Source organism: Symphalangus syndactylus, chromosome 5 (genome assembly GCF_028878055.3).
Source record: "Symphalangus syndactylus isolate Jambi chromosome 5, NHGRI_mSymSyn1-v2.1_pri, whole genome shotgun sequence".
Classification (NCBI taxonomy): Eukaryota; Metazoa; Chordata; class Mammalia; order Primates; family Hylobatidae; genus Symphalangus; species Symphalangus syndactylus.
In genome coordinates this window covers 40378127-40397592 of record NC_072427.2, presented here as the reverse complement: position 1 = coordinate 40397592, position 19466 = coordinate 40378127, and the positions used below count along the sequence as shown (strand labels likewise).

The 19466-nt window shown below is 37.0% G+C and overlaps 1 protein-coding gene across 8 annotated transcripts in view; it reads right to left on the bottom strand.

Annotated features, from left to right (window-relative positions):
- Positions 1 to 19466, bottom strand: part of DENND4A (DENN domain containing 4A) — a 147585-nt gene that overhangs the window by 63981 nt on the left and 64138 nt on the right. For all 8 annotated transcript variants that reach the window (XM_063638850.1, XM_063638848.1, XM_063638853.1 and 5 more), the window contains 6 exons: positions 15920 to 15986; positions 14807 to 14865; positions 12710 to 12854; positions 12255 to 12430; positions 6072 to 6172; positions 644 to 862 (listed from right to left, as the gene is read on the bottom strand). In XM_063638850.1, coding sequence (XP_063494920.1) covers positions 644 to 862; positions 6072 to 6172; positions 12255 to 12430; positions 12710 to 12854; positions 14807 to 14865; positions 15920 to 15986 — 767 coding nt within the window. The remainder of the gene's footprint in view (positions 1 to 643; positions 863 to 6071; positions 6173 to 12254; positions 12431 to 12709; positions 12855 to 14806; positions 14866 to 15919; positions 15987 to 19466) is intronic.

Here is a 19466-nt window from a genome sequence, read left to right as displayed (position 1 = left end):
CATGTCTCTCAACTTTTACTTTTTTTTTGGCCATGTCTCTTTTGCATATCACTATATATCCAATGCCTAGCATTTGGAGGTACTCAATATATACTTATTAAATGGATTTCTCTTTCAAATGTTAAATACTACAAAAGAAAGTAAATATGTATTATAAAACCAGTTGCACTCCAGAACTTCCCAACTTTTTTTACTTCATGGCACAGGTAGGAAATATTTGTAAATATTTGTAAAGTACATAATATTTGAAAATATTTGTAAAGTATACTGAAATAAAACAAATGAGGTTATTCAAGCCTGGAGGTGACCATTCCAGGGGTTCCTCTGTATCCCCAACCCTGCCTGCTGCTCTGAAAGCTGAAAGTATCAGTATCTCAATACACATGTGACACAAAAGTGTAGTCGGTATATGGTTGGGAGGCTCTATACTTTTCTTCTGCATATCTGCTAATGGGATTATATCTAATATGCCTGAAAAATAACTAGTCCTATGGAAATGGGTAACCAACAAAGCTGGTATTCACATTCTCCTCAAAATAGGTATGTATTCTCATAAATATGAGCTATTAATACAGACAGCAAATGAATCATCACAAAGTTAAGCTCAATAACCTGAAAGCTTTAAAACTATGCAGTCACTCACCTTGTAGGGCAAAGAGAGAGGCTGCATCTGTGGCTGTCTCAGATGGGGCTTGTGTTATTGGCCTTAAGTATGATCTGTAACCTTTTAAAATAGAGGCCATGAAAAACAAAAATGCCTCTTGGATTTCCAAATCTATCATGTGCAACCTCTTTCCAGAATTAAAATCATAGTCATTCACTGCTAAATCCATGAGTCCATCATCTCTCGGTCTCTGCTGCACTGTGAAGACACACGGTGTTAGTGTTTTCTCCAAACTCGCAAAACACTCCTGATGGTACCACTATAATTTTGTTGTATTTTCAAAAGGACCCAAGCTACCTCAACTCTTTGTTTACATAACTTAATCACATGTAAACCTTAGCAAAGCTTGCCATAGCATTTTGTAGGCTCCGTTGAGTAAATTTTATCCAAATTAAACACAAAGCGACCCGTTTATCTCACTACCACCAGGAAAAAAATGTTCAGGCCGGTCATGGTAGCTCATGCATGTAATCCTAGACCAAGGCAGGAGGATCACTTGAGGCTAGGAGTTCAAGACTAGCCTGGACAACATAGAGAGATTCTGTCTTTACAAATTTTTTTTAAGTTCATGTTCTAAAATAACTATATATAAGAATGATTATAACCGAGAAAGCAACAGAATATCAGAAAGCTGTTCAACATAAATATATGTCAGAATATATATCATTCATAGGCTCACCAAGTATTGGCATTGTTCAGAAAGAATCTGAACAACCATGTCATCTATACCTCCCACACCACTACCATTTTGCACATGCCCTGAGAGAGGAAATGACCTGACACAGAAATAAGGAGAATAATAAAAAAGGAACATAAACTCAGATCTCTCAAATCTTCATACAGAATTGTCTCCATTGTTCTCTCACCATCAAGTGATTATGGTGAGATTATACATAAACTAGTACATTTGAAAATATGAAAATATTTCAAAAATTGCTCCTCTTTCCCTCAAAAGTTTTGCATGTTTTTTTTCTTTTTTTTTTGTTTTTTTTGAGACAGAGTCTTGGTCTGTTACCCAGGCTGGAGTACAGTGGCACAATCTCAGCTCACTGCAGCCCCCACCTCCCGGGCTCCAGAGATTCTCCTGCCTCAGCCTCCTGGGTAGCTGGGATTACAGGTGCCCATCACCATGCCCAGCTAATTTTTGTATTTTTAGTAGAGACGGGGTTTCACCATGTTGGCGAGGCTAGTCTCAAACTCCTGACCTCAGGTGATCTGCCCGCCTAGGCCTCCCAAAGTGCTGAGATTATAGGCATGAGGCACCATGCCCAGCCACTTTGCATGTTATGTGCATATACTTGCTCTCACACTCTTTCCATATGAATATATATAAAACATACGTATTTTATATATTACATATATGTCTTTTCAAAGTGGCAGTGACATTCCCTCTTGTATTCATTCATGTTTTTGTCTTACTTATTGAAAACAGACTTTAAAAAAAGGGAAAGAAAAACTATTGCATTTACCCTGTGCAAACTGGGTGCAGGGCAAATGCAACAGTTCTTCTTTCCTTTTTTTTTTTTTTTTAAAATATAAGTACCTACAGGAAGAACACACAAGGATTAAAATACAAAAAACAATTCTTCTTCCTGGACAATTCAATGCTAAAGCCATTAGATAGTAAACGTGTAATTTTATAGTAGAGAAGTCTAGTAGACACCACCTTAATCAAGTGATCGAAGTGAATATCTTCATCAATAATGGGACAAAGCAAAATAGTGTGCGATCTGATATAAGGATGCAATGAGAGAGACACAGCATCACTTCTGTGATATTCCTGTCAAAGATGTGTGACCTGGGCTGGGTGCATGGCTCACATCTGTAATCCTAGCACTTTAGGAGGCTGCAGTGGGAGGACCACTTGAGCCCAGAAGTTCAAGACCAGCTTGGCAATATAGTGAGATCCCATCTCTACAGAAATTTTTTTTTTTTTTAATTAGCTGGGTGTAGTGGCATGTGTCTGTAGTCCCAGCTTCTCAGGAGGCTGAGGTGGGAGGATCACTTGAGCCTGGGAGCTTGTGGCTGCCATAAACCGTGATCGCGCCACTGCACTCCAGCCTGGGTGACACAGTGAGACACCCTGTCTCAAAAAAAAGAAAATAGATGGGTGGCTTGTATTTATTATGAGAATGCTCAGACAAACCCACACCATGGACAATTCTACAATGGTAAGTATAATCTTCAAAGGTGGCAGAGAACCTGAGGAACTGTTCAGGAGGAAAGGCAAATAAAGAGACTCGAAACTACGTACAACACCTGACTTGGAACTGGATCCTTTTGTTATAAAGAACATTATTATGACAACTGGCAAAACCTGAATGTAGTCTGAGGATTAGGACAGCAGAAATGCTCAATGTTAACTTCCTGATTTTTATGGTTACATTGTAGTGATATCAAAGAATGTACTGGGTAGGAAATACATTCTATTCACAGGTCATGAAGCATCTAATGTCAAAGGGTCAGGAAAAAAGTTTGTTATTACTTCAAAATTTTAAAATATAAGGAACAATTAATCATCTTCGAGAGTTTTTGGAGTTCTTATTGTCTAAAAAAGTGAAAATACTAGAAGAACGTAAGGCATTGGAACCAGAAAGCCTAGGGTTTTGTTGTTGTTGTTGTTGTTGTTGTTGTTTTTGAGATGGAATCTCGCTCTGTCTCCCAGGCTGGAGTGCAGTGGCACAATCTTGGTTCATGGCAACCTTTGCCTCCCAGGTTCAAGCTATTCTCCAGCCTCAGCCTCCCAAGTAGCTGGGACAACAGGCATGCGCCACCACATCCAGGTAATTTTTGTATTTTTAGTGGAGACGGGGTTTTACTATGTTGGCCAGGCTGGTCTCGAACTCCTGACCTCAGGTTATCCACCTGCCTCGGCCTCCCAAAGTGCTGGGATTACAGGTGTGAGCCACTACGCTCAGCCAAGAAAGCCTAGGTTTTAATCCCAGCTTCATCCTTGTTAACTGTATGATCTGTAAGAAGCTACTATACACCTCCTTCAACCTCATTCTCATAGTTGTAATGTAAAAGAATGTATGTGAATGTGCTCTGAAGCTATAAAGCGTTATAGAGTCCTTAATTATCAGTATTATTTAAATGTTCGTAGTTTTAACCTTTGAGATTCTGCCTTTCACAAAAGTTGAATGGGCTATTTCATTGGTTATATATATATATATATATATATATATATATATAAAATCTATAAATAAATAAATATATATATAAATATATATATACATATTTGTACTTTTTGTAGAGACAAGGTTTCAGCATGTTGCCCAGGATGGTCTCAAACTGCTGGACTCAAGCGATCTGCCTGCCTCAGCCTCCCAAAGTGCTGGGATTACAGGCCTGAGCCACCCTGCCCAGCCAATGTTAATAATATTTAAATATTGCTACAATAGCTGTTGGGCTTCTTAGCTATTCAAAAGAAGTACAAACACTTTTAGAAAGCAATTAACTAGGTAACAAATGATATTACATGCATGATTTATTTGTTCCATAAGGCAAAATTTTGTTATGTTTTATGTAATTTGTTTAATATCCCAGTACTTATGAGCTACTTTGGAATCATCTACTTGTTATGAAGTGTACTTTGTAAATACTGTTTTCATCCATGTCTATTTCCAACTACACTATACACTATGATGAATACTCAAGGGTGTAGGCTACCTCCTATGCTTATGTTGTACCTAATACATAAATGTGTATTACATAAATGGGTCATCTGCTATAATACCAAGAAGATTAGATAGAGAAATGAAGGTTTAATTTTCCTTATCAGTAGAAAAGAGCATGGTGATAAAGCATTGCAAAGCATTTGGACTTAAAGATAGCTTTAATGACTCCACTTTAAAAAAAAAAAAAAAGAGAGACAACGTCTCACTCTGTCACCAAGGGTGGAGTGCAGTGGCATGATCACGGCTCACTGCAGTCTTAACTCCCAGGCTCAAGTGATCCTCCTGCATGGTCCTCCCGCCTCAGCCTCCCAAGCAGTTGAGACTACAGCTACATCTTAAGGAATCAAATACTGCTATATCACTATTGACTGTACTTTATATAATAAGTATTAAGTTATGGATTCTGAATGGGTCATCTGCTATAATACCAAGAAGATTAGATAAAGAAATGAAGGTTTAATTTTCCTTATCAGTAATTCTGGACAAGATATATTCTCATATAAGCTTTTTAAATAGAAATATTCCCTATCCTAATCAATTTTCATTTTAATTCCTTTTTTTTTTTTTTTTTTTTTTTTTGAGACGGAGTCTTGCTCTGTCGCCCAGGCTGGAGTGCAGTGGCGCAATCTCGGCTCACTGCAAGCTCCGCCTCCCGGGTTCACGCCATTCTCCTGCCTCAGCCTCTCCGAGTAGCTGGGACGACAGGCGCCCGCCACCACGCCTGGCTAATTTTTTTGTATTTTTAGTAGAGACGGGGTTTCACCATGGTCTCGATCTCCTGACCTTGTGAGCCACCTGCCTCAGCCTCCCAAAGTGCTGGGATTACAAGCGTGAGCCACCGCGCCCGGCCCTTGATTAATTTCTTAACGCTATTGGCAAACTTTGATTTTCAAACTTTAAGATAGGCACACAGAAAAATAAAAAACATTTTTAAAAGATAAGCACAGCATTAAGATCCACTGAAGGTGAAAAGCTCTTACCCCACTGAAATCATCAGCATTTTCTAATGTAGTTTACATCATTTGTCTTCAATTTTCAAAACTAACTTTCTATTCTATGTATGAAAAAAATAGGCCAGGCATGGTGGCTCATGCCTGTAATCCCAGCAATTTGAGAAGTCGAAGAGGGAGAACTGCTTGAGCCCAGGACAACATAGTAAGACCCTGTCTCTATAACAAATTAAAAAATTAGCCAGGCGTAGTGCCTCATTGTATCTGTAGTCCCAGCTACTCAGGAGGCTGAAGTGGGAAGACTACTTGAGCCCAGGAGGTCAAAGCTGTAGTGGGCCATGTTTGTGCCATTGCACTATAACCTGGGTGAGAAAGCAAGACCGTGTCTCAAAAGAGAAAAAAAAAAAAACAGTATAAAGGTGGAACCCCACATTTTTTCCATGGTATTTCAGTAATGGTAAAATTAACCACCTTAACATCCTTTTGAATTTTATTATTTTAAGATGGTTCTATAAAAATTTGGTAGATATAAAATACATGTTTTGCACTCCAGCCTGGCGACACAGTGAGACTCTGTCTCAAAAAAAAAAAAAAAATACACATTTTATACATCTCTCATTCATCTTCTAACAAATTTTGCTTTAATGATCATCTGCCTTTAAAATGGTAAAACCACTTTCTGCTAGATAAAATAAACATTATTCTTTTATAAGTAAGGCAAAGTAATTGGAGTCCCTTTTTCAGATTAAATTAGCTCCTTTAATTCAGTTATCCACTTACGTTTTGCCAATTGCTGATGCAAATTATTCAGTGTGTTCATCAGATTTTTACATGGCTTCTTTGGAAGTATCTTCCAGGCTACGTTTTTCTTGTCACCAATTCTAAGATTAAATAACAACAGGAATATATTTGTTACATGGTCTTTTGGAGGGGGAAGGTATCTGTTATATATAAAAATGGGAAAAGATTAAACACATTGAATGAAAAATGAAAAACATACAAAATATTTGCATTAACAAGAGAAAAATCCTACAGGGGTAAATTGGCATGTTGAATATACAAAAATTAATTTGTATGAGGGTAGAACCTTGTATTAAATATAGTTCACAAGTTTATATTTATACTGAGTAAATTCTAGTTGCTTTGGAATCTTGCTAATCACCATAAAGCTTAATGTGGTGATCTTTACTCTTAATCTCCATTTAAGTGTGCTTAGACACCTAAATACTAGAAAAATCCTACCATAAGTTTTTTTCTTAAATACTGTAAGAAAAAGCACTACAAAAACTTTCAGTAAACTCATGATCCACAGAGCTTATCAAAATACTTTGGTATATTTAAATACTTAGTTTCTTATTTTCCTAAGAGTATAAGTAAGGATCATTTTTGTTTCTTTCAAAAAAGAAATAACCTATAATACTAAATTACTTGAATAAAGTATAACATTGTGAAATACTTATATAACTATAAAAGAGGATCTGTTAAAAATGATAAAGCAGTTCCCCACTTATCTGTAGGGGATACATTCCAAGACCCCCAGTGGATGCCTGAAATCACAGACAGTTCAGAACCCCATATTTACTATGTTTTTTCCCAAGCATATATACCTATGATAAAGTTCAATTTATAAATTAGGCACAGTAAGGGATCAATAACTATAATTTATAATAAAATAGAATTATAACAATATACTTTAATAAACGTTATGTGAAAGTGGGCTCTCTCAAAATAACTTATTGTACTGTACTCATGTACTTTCAGACTGTAGTTGGCCACAGATAACTGAAACCATGGAAAGCCAGACTGTGGGTAAGGGAGGAACTATTGTATCTTTGTTTCTGGGACAGGCTCCTATAATCTCCTTTATTATAGCTATTACAACACAGTTGGTCTCTAACCCATACATGGGGTAGGTGTAGAAAAGAGCATGGTAATAAAGCATTGCGAAGCATTTGGACTTAAATATGGCTTTAATGACTCCACTTAAAAAAAAAAAAGAGAGAGACAACGTCTCACTCTGTCACCAAGGGTGGAGTGCAGTTTCATGATCACGGCTTACTGCAGTCTTAACTCCCAGGCTCAAGTGGTCCTCCCAAGCAGGCCTCAGCCTCCCAAGCAGCTGAGACTACAGGCGCGCACCCCTACAGCCTGCTAATTTTTATTTTGTAGAGATGAGGTCTTGCTTTGTTGCCCAGGCTGGTCTCAAACTCCACATCTTAAGGAATCCTCCTGGCCTCTGCCTCTCAAAGTGTTACGATTACAGGCAAAAGGCACTGTGACCAGCTGACTACTTTTTATTGAATCAGTTTTTTTTATTTCAAAAGCAATGAATATTCATTTTGGAAAACTTGAAAAATGTATAGAAAAAGAAAAGAAAAGTAAAACACTCATATTCTAACCACCACAGAACAACATAGCACAGGTGTGTAGTGGAACTTGCTGAACCTTTTTATATTCCCTAAACTTCCTACAGAACAAAAAAGGGAAATATCACTTTGAAAAGTAAACAAAGAAAAAAGAGTGGGATAAGAAAGCTTAAGCTGAACAAAAATGACTGCCTTGGAATTTGTCCCCTCTATCTTTCCACAAATGAGAATAAAAATAAAGATAGGGCAGAGTCAAATTGCAGATGTCCTGCTGTGAAGGTGTTATTACATTTACAATGTGACCAACGGGATCCTGTGTTATAGTAAGAACGCAACGTAGAAATATTTTTTAAAATTATTTTCTTGATGAAACTCAGTAACACAGCTTTCCCACTGTGTCTTATCATTCACTGCATAGTGCCTGTCTTGCTAGACTTAATTATGAGTGTCTTAAGAGAAAGGAGAATATGTGGTTTGCCATTTTATTCCCAGTGCCTAGCAAAAAAAAGCACACAGGATATGTTTGTGGCGTAAATGAATGAACAACATCTTGGTATCATCTGATCACATCTAATTACTGTTACTTACTGCCATAATTTCTGCCTCTTCCTCTTGATATCTTCGCTCTAAAACTTGGCTGGGTAAGGGAATTTTTTGAAGTACTTGAGTTTGGTCTATGATCATCTTCTTATAAAAAAGATCATCTTATGAGTAAATGTATATTTACTCATGATGACTTCCACTTACAAGATTACTACATTATTTTATGACATACACATATTATATAGTTACCCAATAATTAGTGGTAGAAGCATTAGTTTTGGAGTCAAACAGTAATGGCTTTAAAATGCAGTTCTGACAACATAAGCTATGTGCCCTTTGATAAATCGCTTAAAAATCTAAGCTTTGGTTTCCTTATTTGTCAGAAGAGTTAATAAGAACTACCTCGGCTGGGCACGGTGGCTCACGCCTGTAATCCCAGCACTTTGGGAGGCCGAGGCAGGCAGACCATGAGGTCAGGAGATCGAGACCATCCTGGCTAACACGATGAAACCCCGTCTCTACTAAAAAATACAAAAAATTAGCCGGGTATGGTGGTGGGCGCCTGTGGTCCCAGCTACTCGGGAGGCTGAGGCAGGAGAATGGCGTGAACCTGGGAGGTGGAGCTTGCAGTGAGCTGAGATCACGCCACTGCACTCCAGCCTGGGCAACAGAGCGAGACTCTGTCTCAAAAAAAAAAAAAAAAAAAAAAAAAAAGCAACGACCTCACAAAGTATGGAGAATAACATGAGATAACTTACGCTACACATGTAGCTTTACACTTGGTACATACATATTAATTTCTTTCCCTTTCTTCAGAAATTTCTTGATATTTAAAAATAGTCTGTATTATATATACTTAAAACAGACAGGGAAGGGGAAAAGAAACCAAAAATTCCATACTTGGGATTTGTTTTTCTTTCAAATTTCAGGCTGGGGCTTCAGAAATTCTAATTGAAGGAAAGTAGAAAGCTGTCAGTTTGCTAGTCTAGTCCTCCACCGGTTTGGGAGGGTGGTAATGGCAAGAATTCATGAGCACAAACAACTCATCTTTCTTTGGTTCTTTAACTCATTAGTGATCAAAGCAGAAAGAAAAGAGTTCAGACCTCAGCAACTTCAAGAAAGAAAGAAAAAATAGTAAGTAGGAAGACAAAATTCTTTTTCTAATTTTTAAATTTTTTGTATAAAAGGGGTCTCTTCTGGCCTCAAGTGATCCTCCTGCCTCAGCCTCCCAAAGTGTGGAGATTACAGGTATGAGTCATCACACCTAGCCAAGAAAATTTTTTTTCACAAATTAAGAGCCATTATAAGGGGGAAAATACAATTTATCACTATAATAAACACAGTATATACTCTTACCACTGTTAATTTCAATTAAAAAATATTACATCATGTAACATTAAACTGGCAAGGAAAAGTTTTATTACTTTAATGTTTAAAAGTATTAAACAGTTCTAGTAAAGAATGAAATGTTGGTGGTAAAGAATCATTGAATCTATTGATAACATATGTAAAATGGCTTTAATGCATAAAATATATTTCATATTTTCTTAGTTAGGCTTTCTATGAATAAAAACTTTTTGACAGTATGCATGCTTTATAACAGAACATTCATTTTCTGCTAAACTTTTCTAATGGTTTAGGCACTTGAGGTTTTGACATGTGACAAGACTGAGAACTAATCTAAGGTTTCATAATTAAATCGAAAAGCCTTAGGCTGTCTCAGCCCTTTGGGAGGCCGAGGCAGGCAGATCACCTGAGGCCAGGAGTTCGAGACCAGCCTGGCCAACACGGTGAAAACCCCTTTCTACTAAAAATACAAAAATTATCCAGGTGTGGTGGTGCACACCTGTAGTCCCAGCTACTTGGGAGGCTGAGGCAGGAGAATCACTTGAACCTGGAAGGAAGAGGTTGCAGTGAGCTGAGATTACACCACTGCACACTCCAGCCTGGGCGACAGAACGAGACATTGTCTCAAAAAAATAAAAAGTAAACATTTTTTTCAAAAAAAGCTTTAAGATAAAAAGCTCTTATTTAAAAATGGAGAAAAACTGGGTGTGGTGGCTCATGCCTATAATCCCAATGCTTTGAGATGCCAAGGAGGGAGGATCACATGAGGTCAGGGAGTTCCAAACCAGCTGGGACAACACTGCAAGACCCCTTCTCATTTTAAAAAATTAGCCAGGCATGACCAGGCGCGGTGGCTCACACCTATAATCTCAGCACTTTGGGAGGCTGAGGCAGGTGGATCACAAGGTCAGGAGATCAAGACCAACCTGACTAACATGGTGAAACCCCGTCTCTACTAAAAATACAAAAAAATTAGCCGGGCATGGTGGCGGGTGCCTATAGTCCCAGCTACTTGGGAGGCTGAGGCAGGAAAATGGTGTGAACCCGGGAGGCGGAGCTTACATTGAGCTGAGCTCGTATCACTGCACTCCAGCCTGGGTGACTAAGCGAGACTCCGTCTCAAAAAAAAAAAAATAAAATAAAATTAGCCAGGCATGGTGGTACACACCTGTAGCCCTAGCTACGTGGGAGGCTGAGGCAGGAGGATTGCTTGATCCCAGAAATTTGGCAGTGAGCTATGATCATGCTACTGCACTCCAGCCTGAGTGACAGAGTAAGACCCTGTCTCTTTTTAAAAAAGGAGAAAAACCTACTTCACATTTACATATTTAAGTGTAAGAGCTGTACCAGGTTTTGGGCTTTATTAGACTAAATCATAGTTATTATAAGCATGTCCTGGGGGTGCAATGTGGACAGTGCATCAATTTCCTCTTCCCTGAATAGATTAAGCGTGATTAAATTTAAAATAAGGGACACAAAACAATACAGAATTATCAAAAGGCTTTAAAAATAGTTCCGATAGCTATAACTTACATATAAATTCAATGCAAAGAAATGAAAACATAAAATCCTTGCATTCCTAGGGTGTAAAGATAATGAAATTATGTATAATTTTAAAGTTATTTAAAAATTTTAAAGCATTTATTTTACTATGATGGTTTTTTGTTTGTTTGTTTGTTTTTGAGACGGAGTCTCCCTCCGTTGCCCAGGCTGGAATGCAGTGGTGCAATCTCGGTTCCTGCAGCCTCCGCCTCCCGGGTTCAAGCGATTCTCCTTCCTCAGTCTCTGGAGTAGCTGGGATTACCTGCCACCACGTCCAGCTAATTTTTGTATTTTTAGTAGAGACAGGGTTTTACCATGCTGGCCAGGCTGGTCTCGAACTCCTGACCTCAAGTGATCCGCCCACATTGGCTTCCCAAAGTGCTGGGATTATAGGCATCAGCCACCATGCCCAGCCTATATTTAAGTATTCTAATAGTATTATAAAAGACTAGAAATAGGATTGAAATATTAATCAAAGAATGGTGTTTTAATTCAATTTGTGATTTCACCTATACTCATATCATTAAAGGGAAATAAACTTTTTCTATTTTTAACCTCAATTTCCCTTTGGCTAAATTTCTTTTTCTTTTTTCTTTTTTTGAGACGGAGTTTCACTGTTGTTGCCCAGGCTGGAGTGCAGTGGTGCGATCTCAACTCACCACAACCTCCGCCTCCCGGGTTGAAGCAATTCTCCTGCTTCAGCCTCCCGAGTAGCTGGGATTACAGGCACGCGCCACCACTCTCAGCTAATTTTGTATTTTTAGTAGACATGGAGTTTCTCCTTGTTGGTCAGTCTGGTCTCGAACTCCTGACCTCAGGTGATCTGACCACCTTGGCCTCCCAAACTGCTAGGATTACAGGCATGAGCCACTGCGCCCGGCCTCCTTTGGCTAAATTTCTAAGCAAGCCTAACATTAAAATGTTTCTTAAATATGGAAAGCCTGAGGATAAAAGGTATAGTCCTTCCAACAAAATCTTCTTTAATACTCTAAATCTACTCCATTGACACATAATAAGGTCTGATTCAAAGACGGTGATTACCCCACATAACAAGGAAAACAATATATCTTAAAAGAATCCTACTTAACAATCATAAAATATACAGTTACATACATATGCTACAAAGTTGTAAAATATAGATGTAGAATCACTAAAATGTACTTACTGAGAAATAGTGTTGGTATCTACATCAACACAACTGACATCTGGTGGAGGATCATAGAGATCAAAGTATCTTGAATCAATCCCTACTATGAATGGACATGGTGCACTCAAGACATCTGCTAAAGCCAGTGGGCAGAGAGGAACATATGGGCATGGCCAGTGGAAAGGGAAAATCATCTTGGATAAACAAAAGATAGGAGAGTATTTAGCTTTTTAACACTGAAGCATAATTTATCAGCACACACAAAAAACTGTCTTTTAAGTATTACCTAAAGCCTAATGCCTGATAATGAATTGAATAATTCTAACTAGAGTTAATGGTCAGGAAATCAAAACTGCTTTCAAAAAACACAAATTCATTACTCTCTGAATTTTAGTTAAGTATTAAAATGGCTTTAAGTTATATAAACTAAGTTTAAACTAAATTGACTGCCAATAAGAAACTGTGATACTCACAGACACTAATGCTTCTGTCACACTAGTAAGCACGGACGGCCGTAGGGAATGGATAAGAATTTTATGTTCTGTTACTGCAAACACCAGTAGTGTCACAGCATTTTCAGGGCCTAAATTCTGCAGTAGTGTTGAAAACTTGCCACCACTGTCAATCCAAACAAAAATATATAATTAAAAAATAATGATCCAAACACCTCATTATCTAAAACAATGGGCAAAAGTAGTTGATTAGAGTAGGATTTGTATTATATACGTTGATTAGGGTACAATTTGTATTATATATTCACCGTTAAACATGATTGCTGCTATGATGCAGGGAAAACACTGCATCACAAACACACTATGAAAACAATGCAGTTTTAGGAGATTCCAAAATCATTCTTTTGTACTGTATTCAATATGGAAAATGAAAAGTCATCTGCTTCATTTCATATAAAAAGATCTGTCATGTAGATAATGTCCAAATAAAGAATGCAATTTATAAAAGGGATGCTTTGATTGAAAGCAAATCCTTAAATGGAAGTTTTTTGAACATGGCCTATCTTCCACTGTAATTATCGGAAAAACCATATGACTTACAGGCCCACTTCCCTTAAGGTAAATACACGTTAAAACTTAATTTTGTGAATAATCTTTACTACTGTAATGATAATAGTGATAGGAAATCAAGAGGTACAAGATGATGAGATACACATACAAAGCAAGTTAATGAAAACAATAAACTTAGGCCTTCTATATAGTAACAAAATACTGAACTGACAAAGTAAATAGTTCAGTAAGCCAGCAAGTATTTTGTTTATATAATGCTAAACAATTAGTTTCACTGGAATAATCTTTTAAATAAAGCAAAACTAATAACAAAAGCCTCTTGGTGAAATGAAAACATATGTCCACAAAAAAATCGGGATAAGTTCATAGTAGCCAAAATGTGTAACTATCCCAAATGTCTATCAACTGATAAACAGATAAATAAAATGTATATCCATACAATGAAATATTATTTGGCAATAAAAAGAAGTACTGATACATGAGGCAACATAGATAGACCTTGAAAACATTAATCTAAGTCAAAGAAGCCAGACTACATATTGTATGATTCCATTTCTATGAAATGTCCAGTATAGACAGATCTATAGAGACAGAATGTAGATTAGTGGTTGACTGGGGCTGGAGAGGAGTATGTGTGTATGTTAGAGATGGGAGGAATTAAGGAGGTTAACTGCTGAAAGGTAAAGAGTTTCTTTTTAGGATGACGAAAATGTTCTAAAATTTATTACAGTGATAGCTGCAGAACTCTGTGAATATAATTACTGAATCGTACACTTTAATTGGGTGAATTATATGATATGTGAATTATATCTCAATAAAGCTGTTACCTAAAAAAGTCCTTTACGTAATTTAGAGTGACATACATAGTCTCAGTCATTGTTTCTAGTTTATTTTCAGCTCAAACAAAGGTTAAGAAAACATTTGTCACTCTGGGCTGAGAGCTAGTGATGAAATAATCTGCAATTCTTACAAAATTAACGTCAAAGATGGCAGCTGGTCTCCCTTAGGTATCTGCTATATAACTTAATCAGACTGTAACCATTTCTCTGATGAAAAAATTACACAGCTAATCAAATTTCAAGAAAGGATACTGTAGAGAAAACATACTTAATGATTTCTCTGAACTTTTAAGGTAAGAAAATACATTGTCCTATTCTACAATTTAATAATTAGAACTTTTTTTTTCTTTTGGGTAAAATTTAAAATTAATTGCATTTTAAAAAGAAAAAATTGCATTTGAATGTTCTTCAGAGGTTAAAGCTAAAAATAACTGTTCTCATCATTTACATATATAAATACACACACACACACTTACACAATAATAGGTACTTGATGATAATAGATACACAAAATACAAAACACTATTATAAAAGTTTCCTTTTTTCATTAATAACTGCAACCCAAACATTAAGTAAAAGGAATTTACAGAAGTAGTAGTTAAATGAGAAGTATTTCCATCAATATTTGAAATTTTAGCTAGGAAAAAGAAAATATTTGAATGTCATGCTAGATTGAGAGAAAAATAAATAGAAATGAGGTTTTACTTGCCTTAGTGGAAGAGGTGAAGACACAGGCTGACTGAGAATCAGATTATCATGTGGTGATAACTGGAAGAGGATTTAAAATAAAGAATTTGAAACATAAAGATGAACTTTAAAACACCACTTTATGTTAAAAATATATAAAACAATGATTATGCCCACGAAGTTTCAGTATATCCATTTACCAGTATCAGAACACTTTGTATCACTCACTAAGATCTTGAAAAACATGTCCTGATCCCTTTCAACTACTAATTCTTCTTACTGTGGATCCTCTTTTCTTCTGTCCTCAACAGTTTCCCCTGATGCCATTTTAACAAATTCACACTGAAAGACTAAATTATTCATTTAATACCATAATACCAGGGTCAAAAAACCTATGGCCTACATGGCAAATCCATAGATTGCCTGTTTCTGTAAATAAAGTATTACTGAAATATAGGCATGCTCATTCTTTACATATTAGCTAGCTGTTCTTGTGCTGTAACAGAAGAGCTGAATAGTTGTGACAGAGATCAGATGACAAGACTAAAAATATTTAGTATATGACCAATAACCAAAAAAGTTTGTTAACTTCCATCATAAAACAATCTTTTGTGTGTATTTAAACTGAATGTGCTATGTATTTTCTTACATTAAATACCAGGAAACAAGACAGAAATGACAGGTGGATATTCAGACAGAATATAAAGCTCAAAATAATATTTTTCTAGATATTTTATCTGTATCAATATACAATATAATAATGTAATTACTCTTATCTATGTTTTGAAATTTATGCACACACAACTTTTCCTTAACTTATTAAATGACTGCCAAAAGCACAAACTTTCAAATACCTACAACAAATTTAGGGGAAAAAAGTTCCTTTCTGTGTATTCAAAATGTCTACTTCAACCTACTTCTTTAATTCTTGAACCCCTTCTCTAAGAAAAGCAGGAGATGTCTGGGAGGAGTTAATAAAACATTAAGGGCCCAAACTACAACAGGGAATAGTATCTGGTTCTCTCTAAATCTCATTAGGTTTTTTTCCTCATTCAAAATTGTTATTCTTATGTTACATTTTGACAGAGCCAATAACAACTCATAGGTCCCCCAATCAAAAACAAAAAAACCTTACCTGAACTAAAATCCGTGGTCTCTGAGGAGATGGAAAAGGAACTTTATGCATAAAATGAGAAATATGCCTTGAAAACAAACAAAAGTGTAAGTGATTCCAAAGTGAACATCATATGCTATAAAGCTCAACATGTCATCACAAGTCCAAGTTGAGTCAAAGCCCTGTGTCCCTACTATTTTGAAATCCCTAATACTATGGAAACAAGTGAACAACCAAAAATCATTCATCCCATTAAAGTTGCTTCTGCCTAAACCCAGTGACTTCTCACATTAATAGGTATTCACATTCAACAATATTTGTTATCACTGTCTTAAAAGTCTGTTTAACTTTTACCTAGATAGTATGCAATATATCAGTAATGTGGAAATTATCCAAAAAGTAAATTCTTACATTTACAATATGCTTTTTAGTCAATTGCTTATATTTTATATACAACAAACACTTAAGGTGCTCCAGAAAAAATGAAACAGTTTAATACTTCTAAAAAATGAACAGTATTCTATTAATAATATGTTAAAAATTATATTACTGATTTTGTAGGTTTTTTTCCCCAGAATAAGATGGATAAAAAGCTAGATCTATGGATTTTGTTTTTAACACTATGGAACAGAAAAAAAGCAACCATAGTGAAAAATCTTTCCTGGGGGGGAATAAGCTATTTTATTTCTGAATTTTTTTTTAAATTTTTGTTCCAATCTGAATATGTTTGTATTATTTTTTAAAAAACATTTCAAAATCATCTTGGTTTCAGAATGGAGAAAATTTCAACTAGATAGACAATATTAGAAATTTATTAATTTACAAGTATGTTTTGACTGTTTACTATATAAAAACACACCAACAGACATGATAGGATATGTAAAAAAGGCATAAAGCCACCAATGTCTGCCAATAAAGTACCCATAATCTAAACAAACGTTAAGCAGGGGATGAATACCACAGCACATACATCTGCTTGAATTATGAAGTATTTAGAACAGAAGAAAACAAAGTGTGATCCAAAAACCCCTAAAGATATTCAAGATCCATTCAGGGAAGATCTGCAAGGTCACAACTATTTTTATAATAATAGTATGATGTTGGCCAGGTGCGGTAATCCCAGCACTTTGGGAGGCTGAGGCGAGTGATAGAGCCTAGGAGTTCAAGACAAGCCTAGGCAACATGCTGAAACCCTGTCTCTACAAAAAATACAAAAATTAGCCAGGTGTGGTGGCATGTGCCTATAGTCCCAGCTACTTGGAGGGGCTGAGGTGGGAGGATGGCTTGAGCCCAGGAGGTCGAGGCTGCAGTGAGCCATGATCATGCCACTGCACTCCAGCCTGGGCAACAGAGTGAGACACTGATTCAAAAACAAAAACGGGCAAGGCGTGGTGGCTCACGCCTGTAATCTCAGCACTTTGGGAGGCCAAGGTGGGCGGATCACTTGATGTCAGGAGTTTGGAACCAGCCTGGCCAACAGGGTAAAGCCCTGTCTCTACCAAAAATACAAAAATCAGCCAGGTGTGGTGGCACACACCTGTAATTCCAGCTACTCAGGAGGCTGAGGCATGAGAATCACTTAAGCCGAGGAGGCAGAGGTTGCAGTGAGCCAAGATCACGCCACTGTACTCCAGCCTGGGCGACAGAACCAGACTCTGTGTCAAAAAACAAAAACAAAAAGAAAAAAAGCAAGCAAACAAAAAATTATATGATGTCATTTGCTTTTTGCACAATGTTGACATTTGCACTGACAGCGCAAGAGCATTGTGGGTAAAACTGCTGGTGACTTACTATGAATCAAGGCAGTGGCACCAAAGTGTACTAGTAGTTGCTAGATTCTTTACTACTATACACTTGCAGTAAAAGAGCGTCAATATTGGCAGTAAATATTACTAATTTTATAAAGTTTTGGCTGTAGTGTACATTTTTAAAATTCTGTATGATGAAAGGGAAACTATACATAAAGAACTTCTGTTGTATACAGAAGTACAATGGTTGTCTTGATTTTGGAAATACACTTGTGCAACTGAGTTGTGAGTGAACTTGCTGGTTTTCTCTCACAGAGTGCAATTTTTGTTTGAAAGATGACTGACAGGCCAGGTGCGGTGGCTCACACCTGTAATCCCAGCACTCTGGGAGGCCGAGGCAGGTGTTTCACCTGAGGTAAGGAGTTCGAGACCAGCCTCACCAACATGGCAAAACCTCATCTCTACCACAAATACAAAATTAGACAGGCGTGGTGGCACACACCTGTAATCCCAGCTACTGGTAGTATTTGCCAATAATTAAATACAAACTTTCAAGTGGAAACTAGAATTCCGCCACCATGAGCTTGAAAGCTTCCTAATGCTCAAAAACTTTTCTAAGATAGGTGGTGATATTAACAAATGTGATTTTTTAATATTAATAATAAAATGTGTCTACATTTGGAAGATGTGATTAACTTGGCAAATCAGTATTTTTCAAATGACCAATGCACAATCCTACAAAATAATGCATAAGTGAAAGTTCCACCCAAAGAGTCAAACAGAACAACAGACTTTCTTTTTTTTTTTTTTTTTTTTTTTTTTTGGAGACAGAGTCTCGCTCTGTCGCCCAGGCTGGAGTGCAGTGGCATGATCTTGGCTCACTGCAACCTCCGCCTCCTGAGTTTAAGCAATTCTCCCTGCCTCAGCCTCCGGAGTAGATGGGACTACAGGTGCCCACAACCACGGCTGGCTTTTGTATTCTTTTTTTTTTTAGTAGAGACAAGGTTTCACCACGTTGGCCAAGCTGGTCTTGAACTCCTGACCTCAGGTGATTCACCTGCCTCAGCCTCCCAAAGTGTCGGGATTACAGGTGTGAGCTACCACACCTGGCCAGACCAATACATAATTTAATGTAACTGACAAAGTTCACTACTACAGTTTTAGATTGCAAATAACTTGTAAGAAACCAGCATTTGTCAAGCTTGGTGCAGCGTCAAAAAAAAGAATATCCCAAACTTTCCGAAAATATTATCCAAAATCCCTCCCTTTTCTACCTACGTATCTGTGGGAGGCCAGGCTTTCTTTGTATATTTCAACCAAAACAACTACTGCAACAGATTGAATGCAGACCATATATGGAAGCCCGGCTATGTTCAATTAAGCTAGACATTAGAGATCTGCAAAAATGGAAAACAATGCCATTCTGCTCACTAAAGTTTTTTTAGTTTTGGAAAAGTTATTTTTCAAAAAAGACATTTATATTAACATGCAATGGGTTTGTTATCTTTAAAATAAATTGATCTGGTGATTCCATTACTGGGTATACTGCCAAAGAAAAAAAAAATGCATTCATCTAATTTCTTCTTTACATTCATTATATGTAAATACGGTAAGGAATTTTTTTTTTTTTTGAGACAGGGTCTCCCTCTGTCACCCAGGCTGGAGTGCAGTGGGATGATCATGGCTTACTGCAACCTCCGCTTCCCGGGTTCAAGTGACTCTCGTGCCTTGGCCTTCCGAGCAGCTGGGACTACAGGCATGGGCCATGTCCAACTCATTTCTATAGTTTTGTAGAGATGGGGTTTCACCATGTTGCTCAG